At 28.0% G+C, this 22,016-nt stretch overlaps 2 protein-coding genes across 2 annotated transcripts; both read left to right on the forward strand.

Annotated features, from left to right (window-relative positions):
* Positions 1 to 763: 763 nt before the first annotated feature.
* Positions 764 to 4,785, forward strand: LOC111641159. Its single transcript, XM_023387285.1, has 4 exons — positions 764 to 815; positions 905 to 1,104; positions 1,715 to 1,847; positions 4,617 to 4,785. The coding sequence occupies exons 1-4, from the start codon at positions 787 to 789 to the stop codon at positions 4,783 to 4,785; spliced, it is 531 nt and encodes a 176-aa protein (XP_023243053.1). The 5' UTR covers positions 764 to 786.
* A 6,825-nt stretch (positions 4,786 to 11,610) lies between these two features.
* LOC111641156 (peroxidase-like) lies at positions 11,611 to 21,669 on the forward strand. Its single transcript, XM_023387282.1, has 14 exons — positions 11,611 to 11,662; positions 11,752 to 11,951; positions 12,559 to 12,691; positions 17,021 to 17,244; positions 17,448 to 17,621; positions 17,702 to 17,857; positions 18,067 to 18,171; positions 19,688 to 19,798; positions 19,868 to 20,003; positions 20,138 to 20,704; positions 20,914 to 21,083; positions 21,156 to 21,258; positions 21,337 to 21,406; positions 21,478 to 21,669. Exons 1-13 carry the CDS (start codon positions 11,634 to 11,636, stop codon positions 21,404 to 21,406), a joined length of 2,178 nt encoding a protein of 725 aa, XP_023243050.1. The 5' UTR covers positions 11,611 to 11,633; the 3' UTR covers positions 21,478 to 21,669.
* Positions 21,670 to 22,016: the final 347 nt, after the last annotated feature.

A 22,016-nucleotide genomic window follows, 5' to 3' on the forward strand; every position in this document is an offset into this window, starting at 1 on the left:
GTGTTTATTTTAGTGTATTACGTAGACCGTTTTAGTGTAAAAATGTAGTGAATAGTGTGAGAAATTTACAATTTTTTTGCTTTTTTATTAATAAAGAAAAACGTATTTAAGTTAATTTAAAAGTAAATTCATTATCCTATTGGCCTTCACCAACAGGAGGCCCCAAACCAATCTCTTATAAATTCATTATTGTAATAAAGAATATCGAAATATAAATTTGGGCCATATCTGATAACGCAGGATTTAACCCAGCAGAGATTGTGTTAAAAAATATTGGAAGATTCCCCCAAAAATTCTCTCGAAGAGAATATGAGCCCCCTAATTTAAGTTTGTTTGGGGGGCCCACCTTAATCTATTACGCGCCATTGAATAAATTGGTAATAATTAGTTTATACCCACGCTCAAAATGTAAGTAACTGCATTAATGTTTTATAATTATTTTTTTAAAATAAAATCGTATTGAACACATCGAACCTTGAAAACTTCCCTCGGGGTCGCCATTATTATTTTTTCAATCTGAAGATTTTGTACTTTTCTTCAGTTACAGATGAGTGATTATCATGTAAGTGCATGAAGAGGGAAGTGATACAGCAAAACGTTTAATACAGCCACCAAAAGTAGTTCACGCAATCGCAGAAACGGTACCGTTAACCAATCGCCTTGTGTGTTGTATCAAAAATGTCTGCCCACATCCCTTTACCGTTAACCGACTATATAAGCATCTAACCTCATTTACAAATGCTCACATTACCATTTACAAGTATTGTGCGGATATATGGATAAAATATGAAATCACCCGATAGTAAGATCTTCAGGTGAGTAACACAAGATGGATAAAATTTCTATCTGATTGATCCCGACCTTGATCATCCTCTTGCCATTTCTATAAATTTCATTTTTTTAGATGGGTGATATTTCCCTTGTGTTTTCTATTAACCTTACTTAATTACGTCAATGTGGATGCACAATTTACATCCAGTTTCTATAATTTCGATTCAAATACTGTACCCTTCATATCCCGGACGGCGATGAATAGGGCTTTTATTAGAGCGAAACAGAAAATTCTTCACAAGAGACAGCATGAGAAAACTCTAACAACGCAAGGTAAGGAAAAATATCCTATCTACTTTTGTCCTATTCGGTTGTTGATCTTTTCTTTAAAAAAGGATAAGGGTAATTAAGAAACAAACTCTATGCAGATACGACTAATTAACGATGCTACAATTCATTTGTTATGTTTACTTGTATTGCAATCGGTCACTGTATCTGCTGGTCTGTGATGGTACATGAAAAGTTAATGATCAACGAAGAAACAAAAAAAAAAAAATAGACAAGTTTAAACATAAAAAAAACCCGTGTTTTCGATTTTTTTTCTCCTGTTCTTTCTATTGCTCGTTATCTTGTCATAAGGCTGCCATTTTTTTTAAAGTCATGTAACTATTTTGAGACAGTTTATGAAATAATTAATCGAGTAAACGTTTAAATTAGCAAACGTTTTACAACGTGTTTTTTAATTGAAAAACTGTGGTTAATTATAATTAATTAATAGTAATTATTGTACTTAAGTTAATCAAGTTAAGTGTTGATAGCAAAACACGCTGTTAATTTATGTATAAATAGATATTATTTTTTTTGACTCAAACGGTAGATTAGTTTAAGATAAGAGAAAATCATTAAGAAGAAATTAATTTAGCCTATTATTTGTATATTTAAGGCAGGGTTGTCAATCCGAGTTTGCACCCTGCTGTAGCCAGACATCAAAGATTTACAATGACATATCCTAGAGCTGTTAGCTTGGAAAGAGTTCGAGAATTGTTCGAAGGAGCCACAGAAGAATTAGCCAATAGGTAAGATTCTAATATATTTAAACTTAAAAAATTATTCACTTTAATTTGCATAACAAATTGAATTTCTAAAATTTTTGATTTAAAGTAATTTTCTAGCATTGATTTTTAAAATAGAAACGCTCTATAAATTTTATATTGATGATGACAGAACAATTGGTTTACATGGTTTTAAGTTATTTAACTATGTGTGAAAGACGATTAATATATATATATTTTTTTTTTCTTAAAGTTTTAATTGCATTAATTGATATAATGCTTGAGCGATCATATATTAAAATTAACATACGCTGGACATTTTGATGTTAAAAAATCATATGTAAAAAATTATCTGGATGTTACATTTGGCATCTGTTCTAAATTATTTTATATTGTTTCTAAGGTCTAAATGACAGTTTTATTTATATAAAACTAGAAAATGATGTGATTATAGTTATAAAATGAATAATTATGCTTATAAATCCAGGGCTTAAAACCAGGAGTGAGAGCATCAATGGAGAACACAGTATAAAAATTAAACTTCCAATTATAAATGAGCACTTACCATTAAACAATTATCAAATCTTCATTCTTGACCTTTGATTTTCTTGTCTTATATGCTAATTTTATTAAAATGTTTTAAGAAATATCAATTTATAAATGAATTTAAAATGTAAAACACAACCTGGCCAGTTTTATTTGAAGTTTGGCATAATTTTATAACCCCCAAAAAATCATTTAAATACATTAAAACTTAACACAACTATGCAAACTTCATCTTGACATAATTTAATTAAGAATATTCTATTTATTTATTATTTTATATATAAATTTCTATATATCAATATGTATATAAATCACAATGTTTGTTTAGAACTACTTAACCTGTAAGAATTTTTATAGTAGAAGGTCAACAAGTTTTTTTTTTAAAGCATTGATAATTTATACAGTACCATATGGGTATATAATTTTTTCAAACATGTCATTAAATATGATTAAATTATAATTTATTGTTATTAATCATGCAAATAAATATATAAAAAATAACAAATTATATTTTTTAAATATTAACTGTTATTATATTCTGACCTATTTTGTTAATTTGAAAGCAGTTTTATTAAATTAACTTATCTATTTAATTTTATAGATGTTAGAGATTTAATTAAATGTTCATTCACATGTCAAACCTTGATTCTTTGTTGCAGATTATTTATGATAGTTTATATTGTTTAACTTACTTGAAAAGTATTGAACAATTGTGACTTGATGTTAAGTATTCTCTAAGGGGAAAAACTTGACCTAGCTTTAATTTAGGTCTAATCAGTATGATTCTAAGAATTTCTCTTTATTTTCAAGTTGTTTTAACTAATTATATAAGATTAAATTCCTGTTCTATACATCTACAGTTACTTCATGTAACTGTAGTGTAACTTACTAATTGAATTTAGTTACATACAGTTGCCAGAAAAGTTATTTGCCTTAAAAGATAATAGTTTTATGATATACTACATTCTATAATTTTACATTTTTTGATAAAGTAATTTAAAAAAAATTTATTTGAAATTTTGTAAGACCTTGAGATACAGTTGGTGATAGCTTGGACAAGAGCAGACTGGCATGATATTGATCTACTTAGTTGAAAACCTTCAACTTTTATTTCTAAAGTGTGCTTTACTGACTACTGCATAATTATTTTTATAATTAATATTCTAAAATTAAACAATTAATTTGTTTTAATAGTTTATTTATGAAAGAAATACTAGGTTTTTTTTTGGCTTCTGACACTTTGTTTTATATCTATTAAACTGATTTTAATCAATTATAAATAATTTAACTATGTATATAATAAATTAAAAAAAAAAAAAGGTGTTTATTCAGTTGCTATATGAATGACTTTATCTCAATTAAAGACTCATCATTGATATTAATATTAATTAATAACAGTTTCTAAAATGATTTTACATACAGACATTAAAGTATATGAAAAACATTTAAACAAAGTGTTTATAATATCATGAATTTGCAAAAAAAATGATAAAATATATTTCAAAATTCCTATATTTTATTATCAATTTAGCTTAGTAAAGCATTAAAATTTATTTTCTTTACTTCAAATGTTATGTAGTAAGTAGTTTTTATATCCTTCAAGTCATTATATATATAAATAAATAAATACAAAACATTTTTCCCCTTTCTACAATCAGGAAATATGCAATTTATAAGATCATTTTTGATCGTTACAAGGTGGGGTTACAAGAAATTACATATTTTACATGTACAGTACACTGATAAATAGACCTTATCCAGCATTAAGGATAGGTTAAGAAGAAAAGAAACATACTGTAATTATATATAAGGGTGTGGTTTATTTATTTATTTATTTTATTAGTATATAAATTCGAGAAAGATCATGTGAATTTTATATGCAATGCGTGTCCAACTTCCTTTATTATATAACTAAACTCAAAATAAGTTTATTGATATGTCTTACTACAGAAATAACAACATCAAACGATGGTAGAGATATCGACCTAATAAGAATACAGGTCAGCCGGATCGAAAACTGGTTAGAATCTTCGCGAATCCTGATTTTTTCCAACTTCTAAACTTGGAAAAAATATATATATATATATACATTACAATTATTATACAAATTACCAGAACTGTTTAGACTCTGGTGATTGCATAATAAGAAGAAAAATTAATGGTATGAATGACTGGACGATAAAATTAGCTATAAAATCGTTAATTTTTGTCATTTTTACTCTTATCTTTTACAGCTTCTATTTATAGTGGAACTCGTTTTAGTAACTTAGCTTTAATGGCTCTTAACAGAGAAGCGAGCCACTACTTTTTAATCCTACNATGCTATCCTATTATCGTTCCGGAAGATGATCCATTTTATTCTCATTTCGGTAGAACCTGTTTGAATTTTGTACGTTCTGCTATGTGCGCTCTTTAAGTAGTTTTTATATCCTTCAAGTCATTATATATATAAATAAATAAATACAAAACATTTTTCCCCTTTCTACAATCAGGAAATATGCAATTTATAAGATCATTTTTGATCGTTACAAGGTGGGGTTACAAGAAATTACATATTTTACATGTACAGTACACTGATAAATAGACCTTATCCAGCATTAAGGATAGGTTAAGAAGAAAAGAAACATACTGTAATTATATATAAGGGTGTGGTTTATTTATTTATTTATTTTATTAGTATATAAATTCGAGAAAGATCATGTGAATTTTATATGCAATGCGTGTCCAACTTCCTTTATTATATAACTAAACTCAAAATAAGTTTATTGATATGTCTTACTACAGAAATAACAACATCAAACGATGGTAGAGATATCGACCTAATAAGAATACAGGTCAGCCGGATCGAAAACTGGTTAGAATCTTCGCGAATCCTGATTTTTTCCAACTTCTAAACTTGGAAAAAATATATATATATATATACATTACAATTATTATACAAATTACCAGAACTGTTTAGACTCTGGTGATTGCATAATAAGAAGAAAAATTAATGGTATGAATGACTGGACGATAAAATTAGCTGTAAAATCGTTAATTTTTGTCATTTTTACTCTTATCTTTTACAGCTTCTATTTATAGTGGAACTCGTTTTAGTAACTTAGCTTTAATGGCTCTTAACAGAGAAGCGAGCCACTACTTTTTAATCCTACTTCTTACCTTTATGAAGGTGTAAAATGCATTATAATGTAAAATATAATAGACTTAAATGTAATAAAAGTGCTAAAATATAACAGAGAAGCTTTATGTATAAATTAATGAGCAAGCTTCGAGTTGTTCATCTTTTATGTAAGAAAGAAAGAAAAAAAAATGCATAGCAGAATACCTAAAGGGGCATTAAACTTGAATGATCTTATAGATCAGACATATTTTAATTGCTTTATTTATGACNAAAAAAAATATATACATCAACTCAACCAAGTTTATTTAAATGTCTTATGACACGCGATTTACTATTTGTCACGTTTGCTGTCTGTGAAAATCAGGTCAGAAAAAAGAAATAAATTTCTGTTTTTACGCTAATTAAAAGTAGTTTCGGTGAACAAAATCGATTGAAAACCATTAAAAAAGAAAAGGAGGAAGAAGAAGAAGAAGAAGAAGAAGAAGAAGAAGAAGAAGAAGAAGAAGAATAGTTGAATTTCTACGTTATAAACAAAGAATTTTTAACGTTAAAACTTCCTCTTGAAAGAAATTAAAATAAATATTAAAATTATTTATAAATTTTACGAGTAGAAATTTATTTAGTTATATTATCATCCTGTGTTTCTTAATGTCAATGATATTTTCTAAGTTCTTTTCTGCCTTCTATAATATTTAAATACTGAGATAATCGAGTTAAACTATTGAATTTTTCTAATTTAACTAATGGAAAAAAACAAAAGATGGAAAGTAAAGTTGAGGATTCGCTCTGAAGCTATCGAGAGGGATTAATAGAAGGCAAATAAATCGAGGTCATGGTTAACGTTAGTTTTGCTCCATTGCCCAGCTGGATAATACAGACAGAATCGATTGAAAAGGGTGTCCGAATTTTTCTTTATTTAAATTTGTAGCCATTCACTAAAACTGTATTTTATTCGTTATAATGAAGACGGAGAGCAATCACAATTTTCTGGATGAAGTCTTTTAAAAACGCTTCCAGCTACTGAAATAACAATAAATAAATGTCATTTATCTATTATCAATCTAAACGATTTTCATTGTTAAATCTCGATGGCAGTAATGACCCTACTTACAAGTATCATAACAATGAACATTGTTAATTAAGTCGGCAAGACAATAGCACGTCCCAGAACCCTCCTTCCTCTGTTGATGCGGAAATACTCAATGACCGATATTCTTAACATTTGTAAGCTTCTTTCTTTAAGTTTTAACGCCATTTTTAATGTTAATTTTTTTATTTTCTCATTACTTTTCAAGTGGATTACTGTTTCTATGATTTCAATTAAATTTCCACAACTTAAATTAAGAAATATAACGAGTTCACTAACTGATAAATCTATTTACAAATGAAAACCACTCCCATTGTCAACCATTTTTCTTAACATAAGAATGATTGATTATAAATAATTTTAGAGAAATGAATAACTGTTATTATTATGAATTCGTGCTGCAAACTAAAGCATATTTAATAGTTAATAGAACCGGTTATAGAGAAGATTATACAGTAGCAATTTTCGAAAGCGATTATTATTATAAGACCCTTAAGCTTATATCTTCTTTTAGTCCATCTTTACGAGCGATTATACTTATTAAAAAATATTCTGTCCTAATTTAGATACTTTCTTATAGATAAACATTACATTATTTTCTTTTTTTTTAACAAGTCATTCACTTTTAGAAAGCATAAAAATGTTAAGGTTGTAGTTTGAAACTATTGAACCATGCATTCGGCCCTGCCCTTCTGAATTTAACAATGTAGTCGACTTTATATACTAACATACATACAATTTATGGTCATAGACCTAATGAGAAATACTTACATATAAAAGTTTAAAGATATTTATGATCGTAGTTTCAATTACATTTACTATATTATTTTAAGAATTCAAACAAAAGATTTCATGCTCCAGTGGTAATTGCAATGACTGAATAGTTAAGTTTTATTCAACATATTCAAAAATAATCATTATAATTTCGTGGGGCCCTGAAGAATTTGAATGAGGGGCCTCAAGTACAGTGTTAGCTTTAACAATTATTGGTTCGGGCCCCTTTTTTTGCCCACAGGTTAACGCACTACTGAATTCTTTATTTAAAAAGAAGACTTTTCCCGATTCATACTGATTCAATGATTCAATGTATGACTTATTTCGTTTTCTCTATGAAAAATCATTAAAAATTTGATACAATCTTTCATTTCACGTTGCCTTAATGACAATTTATATGACTACAATCGTTATATTTAGTTATTATCAGGAAGATGCTTCGACTGATTGCTATCCATCAATCCGTCCGAAAGCAACATACATCATTTATCATGTGTTTTAACTGTAAATAAAATTGATAAAAAACAAAAGTGATAAATATGAATTAAATTACTCAGGTAGTTAACTATCTACTTCCATTTTCCACGCTGTTGAATGCATGCCGAGGCGTAAAAAGAGAAATTAGAACCGAAAATGACTCCAAGGTTAGTCATTGTTTAAATGATGATTTTTTCTCTTATTTTTTTTTCTTCTATTTATTCTACTATTATTGACAGTATTTGCGTAATACAATTTGCAACTTTTTATTAGATGCCTTGCACCATTAAAACTAGAAATGTTAACATTCCTGGAAGATATTCCGTCATGCAAATCGTACTTAAACATTATTCTATCAAACCTATCATCTTAATTATACCGATTCTTTGATTCCAATCCTTATTAAAGAATGGCAGTTTTGGGGAAAAAAATTGGAGGAAAAAAAAAACTCTTTTAAATAGGTTAATGAATTTTTTATATAATTTTTGAACGTTTAAAGTAATGTAGGTTAAATACCAAATTAGAATAGTATCGTTTGTAATAGTGATACAAAATAAACACATTGGAGTATCACATTCAATTATTTTAGCACGTAAGACTTTGATACTGTACAATACCAATGACACGTTATCCTACGATCCTCCTCGTCAATAGGGTTTCCCAAACTAATTTTTTATAAGAATAATGTCTGAAGTCAATGTTGGAGCCTGATAATTCTAAAGCTATAAAGAGCCATTACTATTTAAAAATAACGCCAACATGAAAATAGTTATAGCCTTCTGTTAATAGCCGAGTGAGGTAATAAAACGAAGATTTTTTTTTTCTATTCGGCTAGCACCAGGTACAGTACGCCATGTTTTTATTCGAGAGATCTTCTTCTGCCCTACTTACTCTACGAAGAAGGGAGAGAAAAATCTCTACAATCGAGCTGGACGAATCCACTTTCGTTTTTAGGCTCCACCTAGTACCTTGCACACGAAGATAAATCAATAACGAACTTCTGGCCCAATTCTTCTCTAGGAGAACAAAGGAAAATACACCCATAAAGTTATGTGTGCATGCTGACTTTTTAATGTCGTTATTCAAATTTTTCTTAAACAATTATTCATTGGTTATCAATACGTGTCAATTTATAAACCTGTTTTTTTAGCATACCGATCGTATCTGTGCTGAACTGAACTTGATATTCAGCACCTTATTATCTTAGAAATATAGAAATAAGAATAAACATTGCTTCCTATTATTATTATTTATTATTATTATATAGCCTATATATGCCTACAACTTGTTGCGTGTGCCCCCCGCGTTACTCGGACTTTTGAGGAGAGTTTTGGGGGAACCACCAGAGTATTTTTCGAAGAATATCCATGCCAAATTTAGTGTTTAACTGTATAGAATCCTTTACCTTAACAGTCTTGTTTGTGGCGCATTAACCTATGAACAAAAAGGGGGGCCTCCACCAATACGGGGTCCTAAACAATAAAATCTTTCTTCTAAAACCTTCCCCGAAGAAAAATGTCTGAAGTCAACACTGTACAAGAAACTCAACAAACACTGTACTTAACTCAAATTCACCTGGGCCCATGAAACTCTAACACGCCACTGAGTCTTACGTTAGAATATGGCACACATTCAATAGAATCTCGCTGCTATAAATTCTTCTTGCGCTAGTTAAAATGTTTTTAATATTATGAAAAGAGCCTAATTGGGACAATATCATCATAAACAACGGAAAGATTTGTAAATTACACATTATATTTTCGATATCTGATTACAAGACACGCTCATGTTCGTTTAACAAATATAGAGATCTTCAGTGCAATGTACCCATTATTTGAATCAGCAGTTATTGAAGCTGAAAAAATATAAAATAAAGTTTTATATTTTAAAAAAACAAAAAACAAAAACAAATATATCCGCACTTGCTATACCAAAAATTCCGAAGATTCACCGTAATTTTAGATAAAAATTATACTATTTTTAAAGGCTTATCTAACAGGAAAAACACAGTTGAAATTACGTGTCATATACGCGCCAAGATCTTAATAATCGTAGTTTTTATTATATATAACATTAATAACAACACTTTTTTTTTGGTTTTTGTATTAAAAAATTTTCAAAATTCTAAACTGTAAATAGAACAAATCTGGATTTACTTCATAAAACAATAAATAAATCAGAATTTTCTATTTGGCGTGAATGTCTTTAAATACAATTTATTGGGAATTACATTGTTATTTATTGGATATTTTTTTCCAAGAAATAAGCAGTTTATTAAACTTTTATTCAATTATATATAGATAAGAATTACACACTGGAGCAATTAGGTTAGTGAAGAAGGTCTACAATCTTCGAACTGTTGTAACACAATGATAAGAAATGTCAATTAATACTTAGGCCTATACCTTTCAGTTATCTTTAAATTTTAATTATTGTATTGTTATTATTACTGTTTAGTAACTTATATAGTAATATCAGATATAATAAGACCATAAAAATTTATCACAAAATGTACCTCGAACGTTTAAAAAAAAAATTGTTATAATAAATACATTTATATAGATAAGAAGAAGTAAAATGAAGCGAATAAATGCTGATACCTTTTCAATTACCAAATTATTTATAATTATAGCATTTTTATTAACGCTAGAAGAACACGTGTTCGTTTCTGGTACAAATGAATAGTTGCTACTAGTGTTTTATTTTTATATATTAATTTACATAAATAATTCGAAGTAAAATATATAAAATCTGTATAATTTAACCATTTTTCTGTTATTAATACTATTTAAAAACTATTGTGTAATAGGCCTATATAAAAATTAATCGTAGAAAGGCATAAACTTCGAGCGTATTAATATATTATGTGAAAGGAATAGAATAATTAAGTCCTGTGTGTTAAATTCATCACAATTACTGTTTTTTTTTTTCTGATTGTTTCTATAAGAAGTAAATAGTATTATTTATTGTAATTAAATTATTGAGGTAAGTAGGCGTTACCTTAACATAATAAGACAAAAGGTGTTTATTTTAGTGTATTACGTAGACCGTTTTAGTGTAAAAATGTAGTGAATAGTGTGAGAAATTTACAAATTTTTGCTTTTTTATTAATAAAGAAAAACGTATTTAAGTTAATTTAAAAGTAAATTCATTATCCTATTGGCCTTCACCAACAGGAGGCCCCAAACCAATCTCTTATAAATTCATTATTGTAATAAAGAATATCGAAATATAAATTTGGGCCATATCTGATAACGCAGGATTTAACCCAGCAAAGATTGTGTTAAAAATATTGGAAGATTCCCCCAAAAATTCTCTCGAAGAGAATATGAGCCCCCTAATTTAAGTTTGTTTGGGGGGGCCCACCTTAATCTATTACGCGCCATTGAATAAATTGGTAATAATTAGTTTATACCCACGCTCAAAATGTAAGTAACTGCATTAATGTTTTATAATTATTTTTTTAAATAAAATCGTATTGAACACATCGAACCTTGAAAAATTCCCTCGGGGTCGCCATTATTATTTTTTCAATCTGAAGATTTTGTACTTTTCTTCAGTTACAGATGAGTGATTATCATGTAAGTGCATGAAGAGGGAAGTGATACAGCAAAACGTTTAATACAGCCACCAAAAGTAGTTCACGCAATCGCAGAAACGGTACCGTTAACCAATCGCCTTGTGTGTTGTATCAAAAATGTCTGCCCACATCCCTTTACCGTTAACCGACTATATAAGCATCTAACCTCATTTACAAATGCTCACATTACCATTTACAAGTATTGTGCGGATATATGGATAAAATATGAAATCACCCGATAGTAAGATCTTCAGGTGAGTAACACAAGATGGATAAAATTTCTATCTGATTGATCCCGACCTTGATCATCCTCTTGCCATTTCTATAAATTTCATTTTTTTAGATGGGTGATATTTCCCTTGTGTTTTCTATTAACCTTACTTAATTACGTCAATGTGGATGCACAATTTACATCCAGTTTCTATAATTTCGATTCAAATACTGTACCCTTCATATCCCGGACGGCGATGAATAGGGCTTTTATTAGAGCGAAACAGAAAATTCTTCACAAGAGACAGCATGAGAAAACTCTAACAACGCAAGGTAAGGAAAAATATCCTATCTACTTTTGTCCTATTCGGTTGTTGATCTTTTCTTTAAAAAAGGATAAGGGTAATTAAGAAACAAACTCTATGCAGATACGACTAATTAACGATGCTACAATTCATTTGTTATGTTTACTTGTATTGCAATCGGTCACTGTATCTGCTGGTCTGTGATGGTACATGATAAGTTAATGATCAACGAAGAAACAAAAAAAAAAAATAGACAAGTTTAAACATAAAAAAAACCCGTGTTTTCGATTTTTTCTCCTGTTCTTTCTATTGCTCGTTATCTTGTCATAAGGCTGCCATTTTTTTTAAAGTCATGTAACTATTTTGAGACAGTTTATGAAATAATTAATCGAGTAAACGTTTAAATTAGCAAACGTTTTACAACGTGTTTTTTAATTGAAAAACTGTGGTTAATTATAATTAATTAATAGTAATTATTGTACTTAAGTTAATCAAGTTAAGTGTTGATAGCAAAACACGCTGTTAATTTATGTATAAATAGATATTATTTTTTTTGACTCAAACGGTAGATTAGTTTAAGATAAGAGAAAATCATTAAGAAGAAATTAATTTAGCCTATTATTTGTATATTTAAGGCAGGGTTGTCAATCCGAGTTTGCACCCTGCTGTAGCCAGACATCAAAGATTTACAATGACATATCCTAGAGCTGTTAGCTTGGAAAGAGTTCGAGAATTGTTCGAAGGAGCCACAGAAGAATTAGCCAATAGGTAAGATTCTAATATATTTAAACTTAAAAAATTATTCACTTTAATTTGCATAACAAATTGAATTTCTAAAATTTTTGATTTAAAGTAATTTTCTAGCATTGATTTTTAAAATAGAAACGCTCTATAAATTTTATATTGATGATGACAGAACAATTGGTTTACATGGTTTTAAGTTATTTAACTATGTGTGAAAGACGATTAATATATATATATTTTTTTTTTCTTAAAGTTTTAATTGCATTAATTGATATAATGCTTGAGCGATCATATATTAAAATTAACATACGCTGGACATTTTGATGTTAAAAAATCATATGTAAAAAATTATCTGGATGTTACATTTGGCATCTGTTCTAAATTATTTTATATTGTTTCTAAGGTCTAAATGACAGTTTTATTTATATAAAACTAGAAAATGATGTGATTATAGTTATAAAATGAATAATTATGCTTATAAATCCAGGGCTTAAAACCAGGAGTGAGAGCATCAATGGAGAACACAGTATAAAAATTAAACTTCCAATTATAAATGAGCACTTACCATTAAACAATTATCAAATCTTCATTCTTGACCTTTGATTTTCTTGTCTTATATGCTAATTTTATTAAAATGTTTTAAGAAATATCAATTTATAAATGAATTTAAAATGTAAAACACAACCTGGCCAGTTTTATTTGAAGTTTGGCATAATTTTATAACCCCCAAAAAATCATTTAAATACATTAAAACTTAACACAACTATGCAAACTTCATCTTGACATAATTTAATTAAGAATATTCTATTTATTTATTATTTTATATATAAATTTCTATATATCAATATGTATATAAATCACAATGTTTGTTTAGAACTACTTAACCTGTAAGAATTTTTATAGTAGAAGGTCAACAAGTTTTTTTTTTAAAGCATTGATAATTTATACAGTACCATATGGGTATATAATTTTTTCAAACATGTCATTAAATATGATTAAATTATAATTTATTGTTATTAATCATGCAAATAAATATATAAAAAATAACAAATTATATTTTTTAAATATTAACTGTTATTATATTCTGACCTATTTTGTTAATTTGAAAGCAGTTTTATTAAATTAACTTATCTATTTAATTTTATAGATGTTAGAGATTTAATTAAATGTTCATTCACATGTCAAACCTTGATTCTTTGTTGCAGATTATTTATGATAGTTTATATTGTTTAACTTACTTGAAAAGTATTGAACAATTGTGACTTGATGTTAAGTATTCTCTAAGGGGAAAAACTTGACCTAGCTTTAATTTAGGTCTAATCAGTATGATTCTAAGAATTTCTCTTTATTTTCAAGTTGTTTTAACTAATTATATAAGATTAAATTCCTGTTCTATACATCTACAGTTACATAAAGTAACTGTAGTATAACTTACTAATTGAATTTAGTTACATACAGTTGCCAGAAAAGTTATTTGCCTTAAAAGATAATAGTTTTATGATATACTACATTCTATAATTTTACATTTTTTGATAAAGTAATTTAAAAAAAATTTATTTGAAATTTTGTAAGACCTTGAGATACAGTTGGTGATAGCTTGGACAAGAGCAGACTGGCATGATATTGATCTACTTAGTTGAAAACCTTCAACTTTTATTTCTAAAGTGTGCTTTACTGACTACTGCATAATTATTTTTATAATTAATATTCTAAAATTAAACAATTAATTTGTTTTAATAGTTTATTTATGAAAGAAATACTAGGTTTTTTTTTGGCTTCTGACACTTTGTTTTATATCTATTAAACTGATTTTAATCAATTATAAATAATTTAACTATGTATATAATAAATTAAAAAAAAAAAAAGGTGTTTATTCAGTTGCTATATGAATGACTTTATCTCAATTAAAGACTCATCATTGATATTAATATTAATTAATAACAGTTTCTAAAATGATTTTACATACAGACATTAAAGTATATGAAAAACATTTAAACAAAGTGTTTATAATATCATGAATTTGCAAAAAAAATGATAAAATATATTTCAAAATTCCTATATTTTATTATCAATTTAGCTTAGTAAAGCATTAAAATTTATTTTCTTTACTTCAAATGTTATGTAGTAAGTAGTTTTTATATCCTTCAAGTCATTATATATATAAATAAATAAATACAAAACATTTTTCCCCTTTCTACAATCAGGAAATATGCAATTTATAAGATCATTTTTGATCGTTACAAGGTGGGGTTACAAGAAATTACATATTTTACATGTACAGTACACTGATAAATAGACCTTATCCAGCATTAAGGATAGGTTAAGAAGAAAAGAAACATACTGTAATTATATATAAGGGTGTGGTTTATTTATTTATTTATTTTATTAGTATATAAATTCGAGAAAGATCATGTGAATTTTATATGCAATGCGTGTCCAACTTCCTTTATTATATAACTAAACTCAAAATAAGTTTATTGATATGTCTTACTACAGAAATAACAACATCAAACGATGGTAGAGATATCGACCTAATAAGAATACAGGTCAGCCGGATCGAAAACTGGTTAGAATCTTCGCGAATCCTGATTTTTTCCAACTTCTAAACTTGGAAAAAATATATATATATATATACATTACAATTATTATACAAATTACCAGAACTGTTTAGACTCTGGTGATTGCATAATAAGAAGAAAAATTAATGGTATGAATGACTGGACGATAAAATTAGCTATAAAATCGTTAATTTTTGTCATTTTTACTCTTATCTTTTACAGCTTCTATTTATAGTGGAACTCGTTTTAGTAACTTAGCTTTAATGGCTCTTAACAGAGAAGCGAGCCACTACTTTTTAATCCTACTTCTTACCTTTATGAAGGTGTAAAATGCATTATAATGTAAAATATAATAGACTTAAATGTAATAAAAGTGCTAAAATATAACAGAGAAGCTTTATGTATAAATTAATGAGCAAGCTTCGAGTTGTTCATCTTTTATGTAAGAAAGAAAGAAAAAAAAAATGCATAGCAGAATACCTAAAGGGGCATTAAACTTGAATGATCTTATAGATCAGACATATTTTAATTGCTTTATTTATGACTTTACTTTATGGTTTTCTCCTTAAAAACTCGAACTTAAGCAATTAAATCTTAATTCTTTTTAAATTAAACATTTGTATCTTCAAACTTTTCAAACATTTGTCCTTGTGGCTTAAGGTTAAAACAAGCACCACGATGTACAAAAACTAATTGATTTTTAAATTTGTTTTCCTGTTACCGATTTGTATATCATTTTACTAAATGCATTTCTGTTATTACTTGAGAATTTTTTAAAGTAAATAATTAATATATTCATTTATTATTTTTTACAGTAAAATGTATCGTTTTAAGAATGAACTTTTACCACTACGATTTGCCTGTCACGTTTAGAGATTTAGATAAATTTTATTGTAATATTTTTAAAAAAAAACATTTAAAAATGTTTTATTCTTATTCTAAGATGACTGAATAGTAACGACGTTTGCAATTGAAGTTTTCATCTCTTAAACGTGAACGTCGAACGTCAAGCCGCTATCTTGTAAGCAGCGCTCGACGTTCGACGTTCACGTTTTAGAGATGAAAACTTCGGCCGCAATCTCTCTATTAGAAAAATAAATAGGGAATGAAGCAAACAAACACAATGCTAACTTAAAATTGTATATTTGTAAATATTTTTAAACGATTAAATTTAAAAAAACAAAAAAAAATATATCACTTTTAAAACTTTTAAAGTGGAAACTTCTTAAAATTCACACATTGTCTACGAAACAGAGCGAAAAGTAATATAAAAAGGTAGAAGAGATCAACCGAAAGTCATGAGAACCATATAAATTTACACAGGAGTATGATTTTTCTCACCGAGTGCTCGTTTTTATAATAAAACAACGAAAAGTTTCTAGTTTTTTTAAATTGTTAAAGCAATTAAATTTAATTGATTTAAGTTAAAACGACTTTTTAAGAAAAAAACCAAGTGTGGTTTTAAAGAAAATACACAACCAAGCATAAAGTTACTTGTACTGCAAGTTAGAAAAGTGAAAATTCTTGTTGTTAGTTCCGAAAGTATTAAATAACGTTTATCATACGTTATATAAATGTCCAGAAATGATGAATAAAGGTATAAAAGTAGTTATTAGTTATGATTTATGCTACCGAGAGACGTTTATAGAAATAAATCAACCTATACAAGTACTGTACCTAGATAAACAGGATAAATTCTCTTTTTATTACTATCAGAATCTATGTTTTCGGGTCAATGTCAGTTTTACAAGTTTGAAATATTTAAAGTTTTTATAATAGTGTTTTGTCTTTTCAGTTATCATTTATCTAGGAAACAAATTATTTATGGATTGCCAAAGATACCATTAGTGGGTAGAGAAGCTCAGGAAGCGGCACAACAGTGTAGTTCTCAATATGACGTCCAATGCGAGGAAGACAAATATAGATCCTTTGATGGAAGCTGTAATAATTTAGAACATCCTACGTGGGGAAAAACGTTTACGTGCTTTCAAAGACTTCTTCCTCCCGCTTATGCAGATAGTAAGCTTCAATATTCAAGTTGTTTTCATTAAATAGAGAGGTTGCGGCCGACGTTTCCATCTCTGAAACGTGAACGTCGAACGTCGGGCGCAGCTTACAAGATAGCGGAACTCGACGTTCGACGTTCACGTTTAAGAAATGAAAACTTCGGCCGCAACCTCGCTATTATTATCCATCTTAACCTTTCAATGTTGCCATTTTAGGTATTTCTGCTCCTAGGATAGCAGTTTCTGGACGTCCTTTACCACCAGCTCGAGTGCTTTCTATACTAATTCACAGAAATGCTAATGTTCCCTCTCATATCTTTACTCACATGTTCATGGTTTGGGGACAGTTTGTAGATCACGACATTACATTAACACCAATTAGCAGATCCAGTAAGTAGCTAGCTCTAGAAAGCTCGTTATTTGATTACAATGTTTAAAACGTTTCCTTCTTCTTCTTCTTTTTAACATAGCTGACAACGCTATGATTCAATGCTGCCCGCCAGACCAACAAAATTATGATCAATGCTATCCTATTATCGTTCCGGAAGATGATCCATTTTATTCTCATTTCGGTAGAACCTGTTTGAATTTTGTACGTTCTGCTATGTGCGCTCTTTGTGTTTTAGGTAAGAATATATCTGTATATGTGAGTTGTATGGGTTCAGTATGTTTTAATACCATCATTAAAATGTTAAGATCGAAAACTAAGTTAAAACATTATAAACTTGAAACATTAAAACATCCATCGAGCACGTAGAACGTGCTTTACTGTACGTAGTTGTACGTTAATTACTAAAATATTTAATTGATACATAAGAGTATATAATTCTTTAAGGTCCTCGTCAGCAAACGAATCAAGTGACAACTTTCCACGATGCTTCTATGGTCTACGGCAACGATGTAAACACATCGAGATCATTAAGAGCTTTCGATGGCGTTGGTAAGTCATTTACATATTAAACTATCGTAATTTAAAAGAAAAATAAATTACGTACTCACTTATATATGTTTAATAATCATACTTCCTAGTAGAAAGTAGTAATTTTACGGTCTGTTTGCAAGAAAGTAAATTAAAATTATAAAAATTTATCGAATAGGAAGATATTGAATTAATAATTTAATAGAAAAGAAATCCTTTCGAGCATTTCATTATAGATTTTAATCATAAAACTGATTAAAAATAATACATTATTTCTATGTATTAAATTCATAACAAAGAGAAGTTTTTAGTTATGATTTACAACTGGTTTATAAGTTATTACAACAGTTAACTGACTTTTAGGCCACCCTATACGTATATATAATTTAGAAAATAGTAGTTATTTGAATGAATGATAAAAATTCTTAATATTTTGAAACTAATTACTATTAAATGTGTAAAAAAGTTTATTCTTGTATTCAAATAAACATTTTTAGATTGTAATTGAATTAGCTTTCACGCACTGATTCGTTTTGGATAACAATCTGAAATTTAAACTGCAACAAACAATATAATTTCGTATGTTTACTTAGCAAATAAAAAAAAAAAAAGGCTATTTTGAAGAAATTATAGGTTATGTAAAATAGGAGGGAGGATTTCAGGCAAACTAGGATGAATGTATTTTATTTTATTTCTTATTAAATTCTATTCATAGCGTCACGAATTCTATAAAAAATATTTCTTTTATCTTCACTGTTTTCGTGAAAAAGTAAATGATTTTTCAATCATTTAATTTTTCTTTGATACAAAGAAGAAAATCTGAATTTAATGAAGGAAGTTAATGTATTTTAATGCTTTTATTTCTTAATTCTATACTACTAATGTAAATCTGATAATCTGCATTGGAATAGTTCGGAATTTCCTCAATTATTGTCCTGAATAGTTTAGTGTTCAAAAACGAATAAAGTATTGTTAGCAAGACATAAGAACCTCTACAATATGACAAACTAGGAACAATACACTACTGAACTAGGAACACAAAAGCTATGTTTTTATGAGAATCTCGCTTCGGATATGAATGCTTATATTGTATTTATTAAATTTTAGGGATTATTTAGGGGAAACACACTAATATTTTGTAACGTTCTTGTAGCCAAGACATTCGATATATCTGTAATATATTTAAATTTATTAGAATAAATTAATATATAAATCACTGTTTAATTAAACATACAGTATTATTTGCTATAAGCAGTTTTTACGTATTTTTAATGGTAAATTTTAGTTGTTAATGACATCTTTTAACTCCTCTTCTTCCCTGATAAATAAAAGTGTGCATTCCAATTTTACTTTTTTTATAAACTAGAATACAATAAAAAACAATTTGGAGCCAATTGCCGAAGGGACTGATGGTTTAAATACACTAAATACTTTTTTCACTAAATATTTTGAACTAAAATGAGAGCATTTTATATGTATTTCATTAATAATGTTTCAGATATATCATATTTTAAATATATATTTTTATTTTTATTAGGTAGACTTCGGGTTCAGGACACAGAACATGCTGGAGATCTTCTTCCAGCTAGTGAAGATCCAAACGATCAATGCAGTATGCCCGACGAAGGAAGATACTGCTTCAGAGCGGGTATTAATCTTCACTTTTAAACGTTAAATATTATTAAATTTATTAATATAACCTTACGTAATTTATTAGGAGACCAAAGAGTTAACCAGCATCCGGCTTTAACCAGTTTACACACAATATTTATGCGACAACACAATAGAATAGCCAGCAAACTAAAATTCGAAAACCCTCTTTGGTCGGATGATAAGTTATACTTTGAAACTAGGTATGTAATTTATATTTAAAATCCATTAGTCACGACGAGTGTAGCTTAATTAATTAAGAAGGTCTTTAATGACTATTTTAAAGGATCATTTATAACAGGTTCTTAATATATCTTCTTTTTTTCTATGTATACAGGAGGATCATCAGTGCTCAGGTGCAGATGATAACCTGGGGCGAATTTTTGCCTATAACTTTAGGCAGTGAAAATATGGATTATTACAGTTTATGGGTGTTAGAAAAAGGATATACAGAGTATCAAAAACAAGTCGAACCGACATTAATGACTGAATTTTCGACGGCAGCTTATAGATTCGGTCATTCTATGATAGATGGACTATTTAGGGAAATTTCTCCACATTACGATCCGGATTATCCCGGTTTTCTCTTGAGAGATTTCTTCTTCTATCCTTTCGAAATTTATAACGGTCAAATGGATCCTTTAATGAGAGGATTGGTCAAACAACCCGGGCAAAGATTCGATACTCATTTAGTCGACGACGTTCGTAATTATTTATATCGAAGAAGAGGAAACGATACGGGTTTAGATTTAGCAGCTTTCAATATACAAAGAGGAAGAGATCACGGTTTACCGGGTTATACTGCTTTCGTGCATAGGTGTCATGGTATAACTATCGAAAAGTTTTCTGATCTAGGCAAACTAATGCCCGAGAAATCCTGGATGGATTTCCAAGATGTTTATGAGTAAGTTTTCTTCTTGTTATTTATTTAAATTATTAAATTATATCAGTTCACTGCCCTCCATTTTTATAATTTCGTGTTTCATGCGTGTCAAAATTTTACTTACTTAATAAATACTTAAAATTTCTTTACTTGCATTCTACTTTAATTTTTATGATTTTTTTTGTAAAATAATTGACATTTTACTAATAGTTTAATTCGTTCATTTTCAGATCAGTGGAAGATATCGATTTTTTCTCCGGAGGAACTGCCGAATATCATGTTAAAGGTGGAGTAATAGGGCCCACATTCGCTTGCATCGTTGGCATACAATTTTATCATCTAAAGTACGGCGACAGATTTTATTTTGAACATTACGGACAATCTGGATCGTTTACACCCGGTATAAAACTATAAATAGAGTTAATTTTATCAAATTTATTTAATTATCAGCTTATATGTCAACTATTTTTAGGTCAATTGGCTGAAATTCGTAAAACAACTCTAGCCAAAATCATTTGTGCCAACACAGCTGTTTACGAAATTCAAAAATATGCATTCAGTTTTCCATCGTTCTAGTAAGTTTTTCTCTTTAAATTTAAATTTAAGCATATTTTTAAATTATTTAATAAATTTTCTATTTATAATTTAAACAGCAACCCTGTTTTACCCTGCGACCATTATCTTGATATCGATTTGTCTCCATGGACGGAAGAAGTTGAATAGGTAATTGTAATATCAATTTTCTTTATATTAAAATCTTCTTATGAGATAATTATTTACCATTTTTAATACAGAATTTTTTAAAGAGTGCCAGTGTATCATAAGCCAAGATGTCATCAATACCTCAGCGAAGCTAAAGACTATTAATATATACGTATATATGAGGCATTTCCAGCTGAACCGTTTACATTCCTGATACCAAAAATACAAAAAAAATTTATATTTTTAATAAAGTTCAGCTCGATATGTCTTATATATCATTACATCGATCGCGTATTTTATAATAAAGAAGAAGAAAAATTGTTTATAAAAATGTTAATTTATTTATATATATATATATATGCATAGCATGTACATAATTCATCTGGATATATTTACTTCAAGAGGTATTTTAGCTGGCAAGTGAAATAAAATCCCATTTTCCTATATGAAAAACGCAAATAAACTATAGAAAAAAAAATTTATATATGAAGNGTTTTATTTTTATATATTAATTTACATAAATAATTCGAAGTAAAATATATAAAATCTGTATAATTTAACCATTTTTCTGTTATTAATACTATTTAAAAACTATTGTGTAATAGGCCTATATAAAAATTAATCGTAGAAA

The sequence above is a fragment of the Centruroides sculpturatus genome, unplaced genomic scaffold (assembly GCF_000671375.1).
Source record: "Centruroides sculpturatus isolate CEXI.00-Female unplaced genomic scaffold, Cexi_2.0 scaffold1495, whole genome shotgun sequence".
Classification (NCBI taxonomy): Eukaryota; Metazoa; Arthropoda; class Arachnida; order Scorpiones; family Buthidae; genus Centruroides; species Centruroides sculpturatus.

Excerpts from the sequence above, each read along its gene's own strand:
- LOC111641156 (XM_023387282.1), top strand. The coding sequence starts at position 11,634 with ATGAAATCACCCGATAGTAAGATCTTCAG. Across the intron at positions 11,663-11,751 it reads CCCGATAGTAAGATCTTCAG|ATGGGTGATATTTCCCTTGT; the intron begins GTGAGTAACACA and ends TCATTTTTTTAG. Across the intron at positions 17,245-17,447 it reads TCCTCCCGCTTATGCAGATA|GTATTTCTGCTCCTAGGATA; the intron begins GTAAGCTTCAAT and ends TTGCCATTTTAG.